This window comes from Anastrepha ludens, chromosome 6 (assembly GCF_028408465.1).
Source record: "Anastrepha ludens isolate Willacy chromosome 6, idAnaLude1.1, whole genome shotgun sequence".
Classification (NCBI taxonomy): Eukaryota; Metazoa; Arthropoda; class Insecta; order Diptera; family Tephritidae; genus Anastrepha; species Anastrepha ludens.
This window is the reverse complement of record NC_071502.1, coordinates 103,590,424-103,605,739: the sequence shown is the minus strand read 5'-3', so window position 1 is coordinate 103,605,739 and position 15,316 is coordinate 103,590,424. Positions and strand designations below refer to the sequence as shown.

At 36.2% G+C, this 15,316-nt stretch overlaps 1 protein-coding gene across 9 annotated transcripts in view; it reads left to right on the top strand.

Moving 5' to 3' along the window:
• The first annotated feature begins 754 nt into the window (after positions 1 to 754).
• The window catches only part of LOC128867610 (heterogeneous nuclear ribonucleoprotein L), a 277,829-nt gene continuing 263,267 nt past the window's right edge, over positions 755 to 15,316 (top strand). For 5 of the 9 annotated variants that reach the window (XM_054109019.1, XM_054109017.1, XM_054109018.1 and 2 more), the window contains exon 1: positions 2,649 to 2,773. In XM_054109019.1, the coding sequence (XP_053964994.1) occupies positions 2,693 to 2,773 (81 nt within the window). In that variant the 5' untranslated portion in view covers positions 2,649 to 2,692. Of the gene's footprint in view, positions 2,628 to 2,647; positions 2,774 to 15,316 lie in introns of those variants that run through there. The other 4 variants (XM_054109014.1, XM_054109013.1, XM_054109011.1 and 1 more) reach the window with 2 other exon arrangements.

Below are 15,316 nucleotides of genomic sequence, written 5' to 3'. Positions count from 1 at the left end.
TTCAATTTTTGTTTTTGAATAAATTTCTTACGAAATAAAAAAAAAAAAATTGTTTGAGCCTAAACAAATGTCTGCGCAGGAAAATGAAGATATGGCGGCGCAATACCATAAGTAATGCCGAGCTGTACAAGATGTGCAAAATTTAGCCGATAGCTGATTGTACAAAGCTAACATAGTGGGGGATGGATTGGTCATACGCTTCGCAAAGACGCAAGTGAAATTTGACGCAAAGCTCTGAACTGCAACCCAGAAGTTGCTCTCAAGGTTGGGCGACCAAAAATGTCACAGAGGAGAACGGTTCAGAAGAAAGTCGAAGAGTCTGGAAAGACGTGGAATGAAATTGGGCTACTGGCCAATAACAGAACAAGATGGAGATGTTTTATCGTGGCCCTATGCTCCGATGGGGGAAACAGGAACTGATGATGATGATTGCTTGTCTATTTGTATACAGCAGCTGCTTATTTCACAAGTGCCATTTGCAAAAAATATAAATGTTTCGATAGGGTGATTAATTTTGTGCCACCTTGTAACGTATTTGAATTTTTTTAATTTTTTAAGTTTCGAAACCTTTTCTAATTGTTTTCAAAATTTGAACAGTAGCAAAAACTTTTGCAGATTTCACAAATTTTTATATATGGGAAATTTTCAAAACATTTGTGAAATTTTCTATGCTCGCGAATTTATTTCAAAATTTATTTTTAAGTTTTGTACAACATTTTAAAAGAACTTAGTTTGAAGTAATTTTTATTTGTATATTTGTAGAAGCTTTAATCTCTTTCGATTGCAACTGAGCTTCTGAAACAGAAGTATTTTAAGTGCAAATGATAAACTTTGGTAATTACGTTTACTACAAAAACTGAAGCGAATTTAATTTATCCCTCAAGATCGCTTCGGATAGTCGAATAGGGTATTTTTTAGTAAAGATCAGTCAAAATAATCGAAAGATCAGCTTTAAATAATCGAATTTCATTGCATGCCATCGATTGCAGTCAATCTCTAGAAATCAGTACACACATAGTGCTGGTGATCAAAAAGTTACCTCGATCAAAAATTTCCCTTGATCAAAAAGTTGCCTCGATCACAGAATTCAAAATACAAGTTTATTCTTCGAAAGTGATATTATGGCCTTCAAAGTACTCCTCATCAAGTGCAAGACAGTTGTGCCAGCGTGTGATCCAGCTTTCGAAACATTTCTGAAACTCAATTTTCGGTGGTATAGTCATCAGAGCTGTCTTCGATATTTTCATTACGCCCTTTCGGCTGTTAAAATGCGTTAGCCGTAGTGGTCTTTTGACCCGATTAAACAGAAAGAAATCGCAGGGAGCCATATCAGGTGAATTCGATGGCTGTTGGATGGTATTCGCTTCATTCTTGGTCAAAATTTCATGGATGATGATTTCACTGTGCGATGGTGCATTATCATGTTGAAAAATCCGCGAGTTGTTTTCCCACAAATCCTTCCTTTTTTGCTTCACGTATACGTCTTGTAACGCCCAAATAATATTTATTAACTGCCTGACCTTCTAGCGAAAATTCTTGGTGTAAAATACCGCTGTAATCCATAAAAACCGTGAGCACCGTTTCCTTTTTTGACTGAAAGTGCCGCGGTTTCTTGGTTTGGCTCAATCAGCTTTTGAATCTGAACTTAATTTTTTCCCTGTGAATTGCTTTTCTTCTTAGGGTGGAGTGCAGTGAGCTTCGGTGACACGATGGCAATTAATGTTGTATTTACAATTTCTAAAAGTCGAACAAGTACATAAGTACTTCTTATCATATACACTTTCCTATAATATAGACCCAAATATCTGGCAAGGCTTCCTACACGATTTCTTAGGGCTAAAATTTTTCAGTTTAAGAAAAAAAGGGCACTGATCGTAATGATAATTTACTGTTTCCAGCTGCTACATACAGTCAAACTACTGGTAGTCAGTTTAAAACGATTACAATCAAATAATTTCCATCGATTCCCGCTCATATTTTTGGAAAAAAATTATAAATAAATAATCAAAGAGTCCACTTGCAAGAAATACATATCATTTGAAATTGAGCTGCAATCGAAAATGCGAAAAAGTGTGCGAAAAATGTGCACGCCGCATAACACTCGTCCCCACCAGTCGAACGCCAATTTTCGAACAGGATTTGTAAGGGCTTGCAGAAATGAGCTACAAAGGCAAAATTCGTAAAAAAATATATGTATGTTTATATGAGTGTGTATATTTTCAGCTTTGCGCAATAGTATTCCCCTTTGCAATTCACGTAAAATTCGCATGAGTGCTCATATAACGGTACCCCAATGACGTTTGTTGCCTTTTGTATGTTTCTCGGCTTGCGCATTGCTTTCGTCGTCCATTTTTTCGGTTCCTTCACAACTGCAACTGACTTGTCGAAAGCAGCTTTGTAGCTTTTTTTAGTTTTCAAATAATTTAGTGCATTTCGTGCTTGTGATACTCTGGCCGCTGGCGGTTTCTTGAGAAGACCTAACGCAGAGTGTGGAAATTAAAAATAAACAAAATAAAAAATATTGAAATATAAATAAAAAGTAAAAATTAAAGGCAAAAGCCATGCAACAAATAGAAAGCAGCGAAATGTTTTGGTTTGCCTGCAGTGGAGATAAGGTGGCAGTAAATGTAAGCAGAAATGAGTAACAAAAAACATTAAAGTAACAAAAAAAAAAAAACGGAACCAAATGTGAATGAAAAAAGTAGTGCAAAATTTGCACAACGAAAATCTCGTAAAACGAAACACACAACAGAACACAGGGCAAATGAAATGTGTAAGAAATTGAGAGAAAAAGTGAATGTGCATTAACAGAAAAACAACAATATGCAAGTAAAGAAAAGTATGAAAGAATGGCAAAAAAAAAAAAAATACAGAGGCAATGCAATGTGTACTGCTGAAGTTGGGCTTTCTTGCTTGCTGATCTTGTTTGGGCGTTCGAGTAAAGATCGCGTGTGTGGTGTTTTTTCCCCCAAAATTGTGGCGTTTGCTTGCTTGAGCTGTGTTGCTGTATTTTGATTTTTGTTGCTTTCTTATGTTATTGCTTCACCACTATTCGTCATTCGTACTTGTTGCTACTGCTGCTGCTGCTACTTTACGCCCTTGTTGTACTCAGTGTTGCTTGTTGTTGTTTTATTGAATATTCGGAAAGTCAACTTTTTTGGAAGTTTTTCGGTTTGATTTCTTTGTTTGTTTGGATCGTTGCCTTACCTTTTCTGGATATCTGACCTACTTTTTCAGCAAACGAGCGGCGTCAATGGCACTGCGACGACGAATGCAACAATGCAAACAATGAGTAAAACAACGACAACAACAACAACAACAACAAAGAATGCACAACAAAACTTGAGCTTAGCGAGTGAGCGATGGTGGCTGAATGTTTTGTTTCTTTTCGTTTCTCGTTTCGTACGCTTCGATTTTATTGTTTTTTGAGAGCACAGTTTTCAGAACTTCAAGAGAGTTCATGATCATATATGTGCATGCATACACACATACATGTACATGCATACACACATCCATAGTTTTTTAATGTGTTCCAGTTTCTAGCATTCCTTTCGATAAATTCTAATAAAGCACGTAGATTGGTTGAGACATTAAAATATATTTTATAAAAACAAAAATTAAATAAATAAAAATGTTAGAATAAATTAAAGATTAAACAAATGTTAAAAGAATTTATAAATCAAAAAGAAACAATTAAAAAAAATATTAATAAAATAAAAAAGGAAATAAAAATTAAAAAAGTAAAAAAAAAAATTAAAATATAAAAAAAAGTAATTAACAATCAAAAAAATTTAAATCTAAAAACAAAAATTTAAATTAAAAAAATTACAAAAAAAAAAAAAAAATTACAAATTTAATTAAAATAATTAATTCAAATTTAAATTTAAAAATTAAAAAAAATTAAAGGTTAAAAAAGAAAATGAAATTTAAAAAATTACAAATTAATTCAAATTAATTAAAGAAGTAAAAAAATTATTGAAAGTTAAAATTTAAAAAATTGCAGATTAAAAAAACCACTTAAAATTTAAACAATTAGAAATTAAACAAATTTAAAAAACTAAATAAAAGTAATTTAAAATTTTAACTAAAATCGTCTATCTAAATATTTTGTATTTCAATAAGATCTAATAATATACATATGTACATATGTATGAGTGGGGAAATATATTTATATTTGAAATTTAAGATTTTTAAAGTTATTGCAATTTTTTTTACTAAGAGTTTATGTTCAGCGACATTTATCAAAGGGAAAATGCATATTTATTATGAAGCTAAGTAAATGAAATCAGTTTTTGTGCCAGTTCTGTTTCGAAATGCAGTTGGATATTATTTCGGGGGTATATTAAAAATCCCGACATTTTGGAAGTAGTTTATTTTAACCCTTTATTCAATGGATTATTTGTAACCAGGAAAATCAAAAAGTTGTGCAGTTATAAGCACCCAAGTTTGAGCAACTTCTATGAAATTTCCCTTGACAATATCTTGAAGGATATTTACTTGAAACAACTAATGGGTATTCTGAACTTAGTTTCTATATCTGATCGAAATCTAAACTGATTTTCTAGCGAAAGTAACGTCAATACTTTCACAACGGTCCTGAAAATAGTGCTAAATTTTTTTTCGTATAGGTCAGGAAAGTATATTATTGTATCTAACCACCCATGAATCTTTAAATACACGACCAGTGCTGTTATACTATATATTGGCTGTGAGTGTGAAATCTGAAAATTTAGGGTTGACTCATTCGCATTTATTTTAGTTGTACTAGCAGAAACAATATATTTTGGCGCTTTTCCGCATTTAAATATGAATGAGGGATGAAATATCTTTACCTAGCAGGTCTAGATCTAAAGTACTTAAGTACTAAGATGGGGAAAATCCCTTTAAACTTACGAAGGGGTTTATGTCTAAATGAAACATTTGGAAGAGTTGAGTGCATAGCAGATCACATTGATAGCTACTGGTCGCTTCTGATCGTTTTCACCAAATGTTTGGCTAACCGGCTTAAACCAAAGATCGTTCAAATTATCATTAATTTTGTCTCTTAAAAAGTTGGTAATTATAAATCCGAAACCGAAATGTTTTTTATGCAGTATTAGCAGCTATACCAGAGATGAAACTTGGATTATATAGTTAGAAGCGAAATTTTGTATGAATATCAATTATTTGTAGGTAGTTTTGTTCTGTCCATTTCACTTAAACTTTATTCGAGCTGCAAGGAGTGAACATTTTTTTGCCTCTACTATTTTTCTAAATTTTTTGCTACATCGTCTTGCACTCGAGCAATTTTCACCCTATATCTAAATGTGCATCCATAAGAGAAAAAGAGCAGCGGAGTGGAAGGTGCCAAGGCATTCAATGGCCTGCCAAATGAACATCGAGGTAAATTATGGAGTGATTAATAATAATTGCATTACATATTTACAATAGCGCGCAGATTTACTAAGTGTTCGCGCCTAGTATTTGCACTAATGATGGGCGGCGCTGCTGCGGCGACAGCGACATTTCATTTCCGTGCTTTGTTTGCGAAATTGCTTTTGACATTTTTTCCATACAATTTGATATTTTTTTGTTTTTTTTTTCAAAGAAAGTACGTTTTTTGCCGTTTCTGTATTTTGCATACCTTTTGATTTGTATGCATATTTTTTCTCACTTTCTCGCGTGCTCAAAGAACACACTCTCATGCACACATACATTTGTACGTATGTATGTATTTGTGTATGGGCTTAAAGTAAACAAATGCGGGCGAATGTATTCACACACCGCAAAATTTAACATTCGCAAACGCACGAGAAATATTTTGTCTGCTGCTGCTGCAAGGTGAGTGTGAAAAAATGGGGAGGCGGCTGGAGGGCTGCGTTGAAATAATGCTTTAATTTACAATTCGTTTATTAGCATAATTTTATGGCATATTTGCCAAGGGACCACAGCGATGCAACTCAGCAGATGCCACCTCCGGGACGCCAGTGTGGTTGTGGGTGTGAAAGATGGCTATTGTGGTAGGTGCCTGGTGTTGCGCAGACGGACGACAGCAAGCAAAAGTGTCAGTTCGTTCACACCTTTAACGGCATCTCAAGTCGTAGGCCAACAACTGGGCAAATAAATCCATGTTTGTATGTCTGAATAGTCAACATGTGTGTCATCACAACATCCCATGTAGCGGCGTTAAGCGTTATCAGGCGCGCTGATGAAAATGAAAGCAACAAAAGTAGATTAAATAAAATGCGAAATGCGAAAAAAGCGAAAAAAGCAAGCAAATGAGGTAAAAGATGAGATAAATTGTTGTGGGTGTTGTTATTGTTGTGCCATCATGAAACATTGCCCATAATTTTTTGGGGAGAATGCTGCTGAAGTGAGAGCTCTTGACCTTACCGAGTATGAATTCGAATATTTCCGGTAACACGGAGCCGAGCATCGTATGAACGAATTGCTGTGGGTGTAAAAGAAGCAGCGGGGAGCCTAACAAACAATTTTTTTTAATAAAAAATGGCATAATTTGGGAATAGTAAAAGCAGTGAGATTTTCAATGTATTCATCACAAAATTCACATAACCAATAAAATACGCATGTAGGTGTGAGAAGCGCCAGCTTAAAATTTTAGGTAAAAAAATAAGTGCAAAACGAACAAAATTTAAGAAATCGTTTGTGCAAATTTGGGTATGCCCAACCACCAAAAATGACTTGAGAGCTGCTCAAAAACATAATAAAGAGCTGTAAAAACAGTAAAGCAAAAATATGCAAATAAAATAGATGGAAACAAGAGTGTAAAATTAATCACGCCATACGGAATTTTTAATTTTTGCAAATTTCTTATATTTGACACTTGCGAGCCATCACACAAACATACAAATAGTACAGCGCGTAAAGTTCAAAATAAAGTTTTCCATCAATTACAATAATTTCTGTTTTATTTAGTAAAAAAATTATTAAAAAAAAAAAAAATTGGATGACTAATTTTGTGCCTCCTTGTATTCACCATACCTAGTGTGAGTTTTTATAAGCGGCCAAGAGTATGCATAGGGTTTGTAATTTTTTTTGTTTGCGGATGAGGAGGGAGGTTTTTCAAAGTGGCGTTCCATCTGCCTCATTACAAGGCCTATGCTTTTGTGGCTGGGTCCAGATCCTGCCTTTTCATCCGCACATTTTTTTCCGCGAAACCACTGATGGTTTCCCACGTTTCCTCGCTGCTTACCATCTTATAGATGATAACATTTTCAGTGGTTATGTGACCGACTGCATTCTCCAGCATTCGAGAGCGTTCTTGCTTCCAACGCATGTATTGGAAAAAGGTGTGTGCAGCGTCCGCTTCGACTGGGTTAATAGGGTTCGTCATTAAGTTCGTAACAATTTTGTATTTAAATTCAAACTTACTCTTTATTTTTTCAAAGTATCATCAATTTTTAAAATTGAGAAAGTTTACAAACGAATAAAGTCTAGAAATAATTGAAATTTAAAAGAAAAATGTTTGCAACATTTTTTTTCTTTCCATCTGCAATGTATATTTTAAATGTGAGCCAAATATATTAGGTACAAAACTAAGTTCTCGCTGTTTTTTTGATGAAAATACAACTTAATGCTGAAAAAATGGTTACAAGTGAATTATTGAAAGTATTGCCCATCGCTGGCTACTACTATTTCTCATCTCTCTGGTAGATCTCATATACCGTCTGGGTAAAACTGTTCCTCTTTTGAGGCTATTCACGGATCAAGCCATTGTTTGATTGTTTCATATGAATGGAACTGCTGGTCAGCTAGTCCATATGCCATCGATCGGAACAGGTGATAATCGGACTGCAAAATATCTGGAGAATATTGCGGGTGGGGTAGGATTTCAGATTTCAGTGTTTCCAGGTAGATTTTAACGGGTTTGGCAACGTTAGGCCGAGCGTTGCCATGCTGAAGATGGTTTCGCTTGGTTTTAACAGTTCATAATAAATAACACCAACTTGGTCCCACCAAATATGGCATAACCTTCGCAATGTGATTACTCGGCCGAGGCGACGACGTAGAAGCATGACCGGGTAGTCCGCATGACTTTCTTTCTCTTGGATTGCTGTAATGAATCCATTTTTCATCACCCGTCACGATGCGATGAAGAAAACCCTTCCTTTTTTGCAGCTGGAGCTGAATTTAACTCATAAGGAACCCAAGTCCCCTGTTTCTGAATCATTCCCAAAGCATGCCATCGCTTGGAAATGGATTGGCGGGTAACTCCTAATACTGAAGCAAGCTCTTCTTGCGTTTGACACGGATCCTCATTGAGCAATGCCTCCAATTCAGTGTCTTCGAAGGTGTTTGGCCTTCCTTCACGCGAACGGTCGTCAAGATTAAAATCACCGTCTTTGAAGCGACGGAACCAATCTCGGCACGTTGTTTCACTTAAAGCAGCATCTCCATAAACTGTTTGTAGCTCTCGATGCGCTTCAGCCGCCGTTTTTTTCAATCATACAAATCAGACATTTTCACAAAACCAAAAGTATATGATACCAAAAAAAAAAAATCACTAATGTGTCGAAGCAGTTTGTTTTCCATGTGTCTCAGCTTGGTTTATGACGTTTAGGTTATGTTAGAATCGACTAGCACACACTGCTGGCGGCATCTATTGACTAACAGCGGGAACTTAGTTGCGCACCTAATAGTATCCCAATTTATGTTTCGAGTATGAGCCAAATGGCGCCATGATTACGATTTTTATTAATAACTCTACTCCAATGCCACCTGGCGCTTAAATTTTTCCAGACACAACTTGTCCTGACTTTTAAGATGTAACTTTCATGCGCATCGTCGCAATTTTAAGTTGTTCAAGCTGATCATAAAAATCGTGCCATCTGCTATAATGAACAAATTCAAGTCAACATATATTAATTCTCTAATTTTCATCCCCTATAAAAAGATCTTATGGAGCTCTGCTTAGGGAGCGGATCTATTCGGATCTTGAGACGGAACCTATTCGGATCTTGAAACGAATCGGTTGCTTCGTTAGAAGGATTCAAGTGGTTGTTGTAAGTGAACTAAATGTTTGTAAGGAGTTAAGAGTTTCATTTGCAGAAGATCCAGGCGGTCGTAATGAGGCGTAGTGCAATAATTCGAACGGCAGCCGGTTTTACGCATCGGAATGGCTTGGGTTTTCCCTGACCAATTAAATTAGCCCTGTTTGGGACGCTGAACTTCACAGACGATGAGAGGCAGACTGTCTAAGCGTTGATTTAATTTCACTAGATGCTTGATTATCGCATACCATTTACCATACGACTCGAACACCAGAGACTAGCAGGCGCACGGCAAACAAGGTATAAGAGGACTAGAGCTCACTAGATTGCGACACTACATGGACTTTTCCTCAGTAAATAAATAGTTTACAAGAGCTCGACAATAACTTCGTTAAATGCACTCATATACGCAACCATAGGCGAACTACATTTAGAGTAGAAAAATTAGTTTTTTTTTACTACCAAACCGAGCACTTCCGAAACTTTTGTCTCAATTCTTGGCCCTCGCAAAAGGTGTATAATCCACCGCCACTCCAGTGTGTTGGTGCCATTGTCGAATTCATTTGAAATTTAAGCTTCTTGTTAAGAACACAAGCAAATTCACAGTTCAATGGCCAACAAGCAAATAAACCACCGAAACCTAGCTGACATTGCAGAAAAATGCTAGCCAAGCGGAAAACTTGCACAGCGCTGCGTATGCGTCTGTCGCTTCTTTGCACAACAGCTGATGTGCCCGGCGAACTACTTATATTTACACAGCCAAATTGCCCAATGAGGAAGTAACCGTGCAAAGTTCGCGCGCGCGCTCGCTCGCTCACCTTTCTTTATCAGTAGCGACGAAGACCTTTGCGTAAACGCATCAACACCTTCGCTAAGCCTATCTGTTGTACATTCGCCATTCACCATTCGCGCTCGCTGACGCCGCTCAAACATACAGATAATGTACATATGTCAGTGTGTATATACCCCGGAGAGCTGTCTGTGAGCTGGCTACTGTTTAACGAGCAAATAGTAAAGCAATGTGAGTTCGTTGATTTTGTGGTTTTTTGCCCTTTTTTTTGTTTAAACTACTACTGAAAGCGAAGGTAAAACGATGATGCTGCGTTAAAATCAAAGTGTATATATATGTATGGGTGTGCGTGTGTGTGTATTATTGCGCGCATTGGTCGCGTCACATGCGGCAGCGTCAGTTTGGGGAATTTTTCTTTTTGTTTGAATGTTCGCCTCATTACTTTGTTTGCACTTTACGGAGCGTAATTTCGCTTTGAGATTAACACATTAGTGACCACGTTCGTTATTTACATTTAAATTTGGTTAAATGGCGGGGTTAAAGGGTAACTTTGCCGGAGCAATGGAATGTGGGAGGAAGCTAATCGTTTTTTGTTTGTATTTGTTTAGCGCGCGCTCGCATGTGACTAATGCTGCTTTGCTGTTGTTCACCGCCATTGAGACAGTTTTCAAATTCCCCCTAAAATCGCTCACTATTCGCCTTACGCTCTGCTGCTCTGCCTAGGCGCGCTATTTGCCGCACAGTCTCGCAGCGCTTTTTACGTTTTTCTGCTCGTTAGCGACACCAATGGAGCTGAACTATTTTCGAAGCGCTTAGCGTGTTTTGTTTTTTGTTTTTAATTTCATTTCATTTGTGGATTTTCTTTTTATTTTCACTTGCTTGCGTCTTTCACAACAATTTTTTGTGGCTTGTTTTACCGCGTTTTTCGTTTGTTTCTAGTTCAGTTTTTTCTAGTTTTCCATGTGTTTTAATCGTTTTGCTGCGGGCGCCGGGTTTTTTCTCTTTTTTTCTGCTACTTTTCGCTGCTTTGGGGTCGTCATTTGACATGTTAATACCTTTGATCAAACGTGTTTTGTTTCGGCACGGATTTTCTTTTCGTGTTTGCTGATGCTGAAGATTGCGCTAAGGCCGCTATGCCAAGGTCCGATGACTGCAAGCGCTCGAAAATTAATACGAATTTTCGTGATATGGTTTTAGTGAAGGGTGCAGTAAGTGTCATGTAAAGTATTTCAGAGATCTTAGTAAAAATACTAGGACTTAAGAAGTGTGAGAAAATTATGGAACATATTTTTTACGAATATTTGTTTTCTACGGGTGGCGCAGTCTAATTGAAAGTTTGTGACTACCAAAGGAAAATTTAAATCTGACACAGAATAGCTTTCAATTTGCATTTGTCTCTTACAATTTTGCCTTTGTACCAGAAAACTAGCGGTTGTCGAAGAAATTTCATACACTACCACACCGTCCTTGGATATATTTTTTTCACGAAAACGTGTCTATTTCAGAGTCGCCTAGAACACCGTGTAAATATCCACCTACAAGTGTCGGTTTTCCGCAGCATCGTTTAGGTCACTTGCTGCCTTCTTTTTGTGGATGTTCCTTTCTTCGTCTTGGCCTCTTTCGCTCTGTTCTACAAAGTTTAGGTAGACATACACCAACATTTTTACTTCACCTCACTTTTTGGTAGCCGTGGGAGAAAAACGCTTTAGCAACTTTCTACTGTGATCCAAAACACATTTAGTTTCATTGCAAAAAACAGCTGAAGAGACTTTTACGCCTTAAAATACCTTGAACAAGCTACTCGAGCGTTTTTTGTATATCCATCGTCTGATTGCTTCACATCTAAAATTTTTTTAATCTCGAAAGTGCCTTTCTTTTTATGACCGAATCGCTCGCGTTATTCGAGCTCAGGTTTTATTTTTTTTTTCATTATGAGCTGTCTCATGTGATTTCTCGTTCAGTCATAGCCTGAACAGGAAACCTGGGAGAATCAACGGCATTCTATAAATTTTCTGCTTTAGCGGTCTTATGCGTAAATTGGGAAAAAATTCTATATGCCTTGGAATCATCCAGCTCACAGATAGGACCCGGTTTTTGTAAGAAACATAGTCGGTTAAATCCATGGTTTTAAAATACACTGGATAGAAGAAAGTTCCTAAGTCACATTCAAGTAGCAACTCGAAGAGATTTGATATAAAAAGGCGGCCAGCCTTCGGACAATTTTCACTGGTGATTTAAGCCAGGAACAATCCGGAAGATGTATAGTTTAACAGTGGACCATAAATTGTACACTAGAAGATTACGCAGATTAGAGAGGAATTTTGTCATGACGTCAATTTAGTTGTGCTACGAGAGTGAACTGAGAGTTAAGTGGCCAAAGAGCCAAATTTAAAACAACAACGAACATTTAGGTTCGGTTAGTGTAAGCAATTGAAGGCACAACAACAAATTCTATCGAATTCCTTGAGAAGCGAGTATTGGTAAGGTGATAGGCTCGAAACTGTTTTTATGTGGAAAAAATGCATAAGATCGCCAGCAAAAAAAAAAAAAAAATTAAAAAGCAACGCAAATTTTGAGTCACTTCAATTTGCACTGTATTATACCAAAATTAAATGGACTATAAAACTGCATACGCGAAATTTGTCTAAAAGTTCTGGTTAAGGCAAAGTTTGAAAATTTAATGGTAATGAATTTCTCAAATTTTCGTGCAAAAAATAAAATAAAAATAGCATTAAAAACTTAAGAAAAATTTACAAAAAAGTTAAAAAAAAAATTGAAAAATTAAATAAATTAAAAAAAAAAAAATATATTTTAAAAATTAAAGTAAATTTAAAAAAAATTACGAAAACTTGTAAAAAAAATAAATAAATGTGGTCTTTGATGAAGTTTGAATTTTTGTGTAGATATAAAAACAAACATAAAAAAGCATACAAAAAATTAAAATACCTAAGAAACTTAAAAAAAATTAAAAAAGGAAAAAGAAATTAAAAAAAATTAAAAAATTAAATAAATATAAAAAAAATATTTTGAAAAATTGAAGTAAATTAAAAAATGTAAAAAAATAAATAAATATGGTGTTTGATGAAGTATCAATTTTTATGTAGATATAAAAACAAACTTAAAAAAATTATAAAATAAAAAAAATTAAAAAACTTAAAAAAAAGTTAAAAAAAGTTAAAAAAATTAAAAAAAAAATTAAAAAATTAATTAACACGTTCACGCCGGCGCTGTTATTCGTGGTCTTCGCCCACAGACGGCAATGCTTACATCTTTTCGCTCTATCGGGAGCGATTGCAGGTGATAAAACGAAATTTTTTCGTAAGGGTAGTCGATTATGGCATCTCATCTCATAGGTACCGTCTAATAAAGTACCATTGGTGGTACGTGCTGCCAGATGACGCAATCTTGTGCGGGCCACCGGTGGTACGCGCCGCCCCATGAAGCAGACTTGTGCAGGCCACCGGTGGTACGCGCCGGCCCATGAAGCAGACTTGTGCGGGCCACCGGTGGTACGCGCCGGCGTGAACGTGTTAAATATTAAAAAACATTTTTTTTTTTTTGAAAAATTTAAGTAAATAAAAAAATTACGAAAAATTGTAAAAAGATATAGGAGAGATATAGGAGTCAGAGGGCCTACATTTGCCATCTTTGCTTTGCCTGCTTATTGCCGCTTAGTGGAATTCGGCACACAGCGTATTTACGCATGAACGACACGTTTTTGGAAAAAATGTTTCTGTTGGTTCCCAAATTTTTGGGAATAATGGGAAATAATTCCTAAATTTTATGAATGCGAAATGATAATAAACATTTCAGAGTTTTATAGCAAAAAAGCAACAACCATTCTCGCTCGTCCATCGACGCCTAAGAAGTTTCACTTCAAAAAAGTTTAGTATTTGAGACAGTGGTTGAGCAGATCCTGCCTTGATTAACAATCGACTGTTCTTAGAAGAGAAGCAACATTCAAAGAAAGTACTTAACTTTTTCTAATTGGGCTTTGCGGCATGCACTCTTCTGGCGTGAGTCCTAATATACCAATACTCAAGAAGAACAAAACAGCGATTGCTTCAAAGCTTTAATAAGGTCGTCAACGAGCCAAATGAGTTTGGCTATTCTGCAACCTGGTCAAAGAGCGCCTATTAAAGCGTTTTTCAGTAAGAGCGCTTCAACTTTTTTTTTTGAATAAAACACAAACGGTTTGACTTTTTTAACTAACTTTTTTTTTATTATCGAGTTTGAACATATACATTTAAGCATGAAATTACATTTAAGTATGAAATTCGCATGACCACCGCGTGCACGTTTTACGAAGTCCAATCGTTGAACCCAATTTTCGACCACTCTTTTGCATAAATCGGCCGAAATTCCAGCAATTTCGCGTTCAATATTGGCTCTGAGCTCACAAATCGTCGCCGGTTTGTTACTGTAGACCAATGACTTCACATAACCGCAAAGAAAATAGTCTAGAGGCGTCAAATCACACGAGCGCGGCGGCCATTCGACCGGTCCATTTATGGAAATAATGCGCTCATCGAACTTACTCTTCAACAAATCAATTGTAGCGTGTGCTGTGTGGCTTGTAGCCCCGTCCTGTTGAAACCACATGTCGTCTAAGTCCATACCATTCAATTGCGGCCAAAAATAATCGTTTATCATGTCGCGGTATCGATTTCCATTCACAGTAACGTGGCGATCGTTCTCGTCAACGAAAAAATATGGGCCAATTACGCCGCGGGCATGTAAACCGCACCAAACAGTGATTTTTTCGGGATGCAACGGTGCCTCATGAATCACGTGTGGATTGCTTTCTGCCCAGTAACGCATATTTTGCTTGTTGACAAAGCCATTGAGCCAAAAGTGAGCTTCATCACTGAAGATGATTTTTTGGAAAAACTCTGGATCATTTTCGAATTTCAGAACGATTATTTTCATACAAAATTTGCACGATTTGCAATCGTTGCTCAAGTGTGTATCGTTCCATGATGAAATGTATACTAATGAAGTTTACAAATGACAAGCGAAAAATAAAAAATATTGCGTCGTTCGCCCTCCCTATCGGAAAAAAGTTGAAGAGCACCTATTGAAAAACGCTTTATTTGACCTGTTTACTATAGACGGCGGAAGTAAATGTCTCTGCTCGTAGTTCGTGTGGGTTGGTGTGGGATCTGTTTCCCATTTAAGATCGTACAGGGACCCGCTCTAGTTAATATTTTCTTTTAAATTGGATGCATACATTTTTTCAGTATAAAATTTGGATTCATTAATATGCGCTTAAGTTAGTGGTGTCTCTGGGGTAAAGCATTAACATCTAATTAATTTTGAATCAGGATTTTCAACGAAAATCTTTTGTTATCTTGCTTTTTCCATTGAAAAACATCGCTCAATGTGAACGCCTTGGATTTCGAATGACCATTCATGATTTCTTTTCAAAATCTTCTGTTATATTATATATACCAAAATTTGTATTGCATCTCACCGACAAATTTTTTTTTATTGCGGTTTTATTTTCCAATACTTAGTTTTTTGTGTGGTTTCTAGT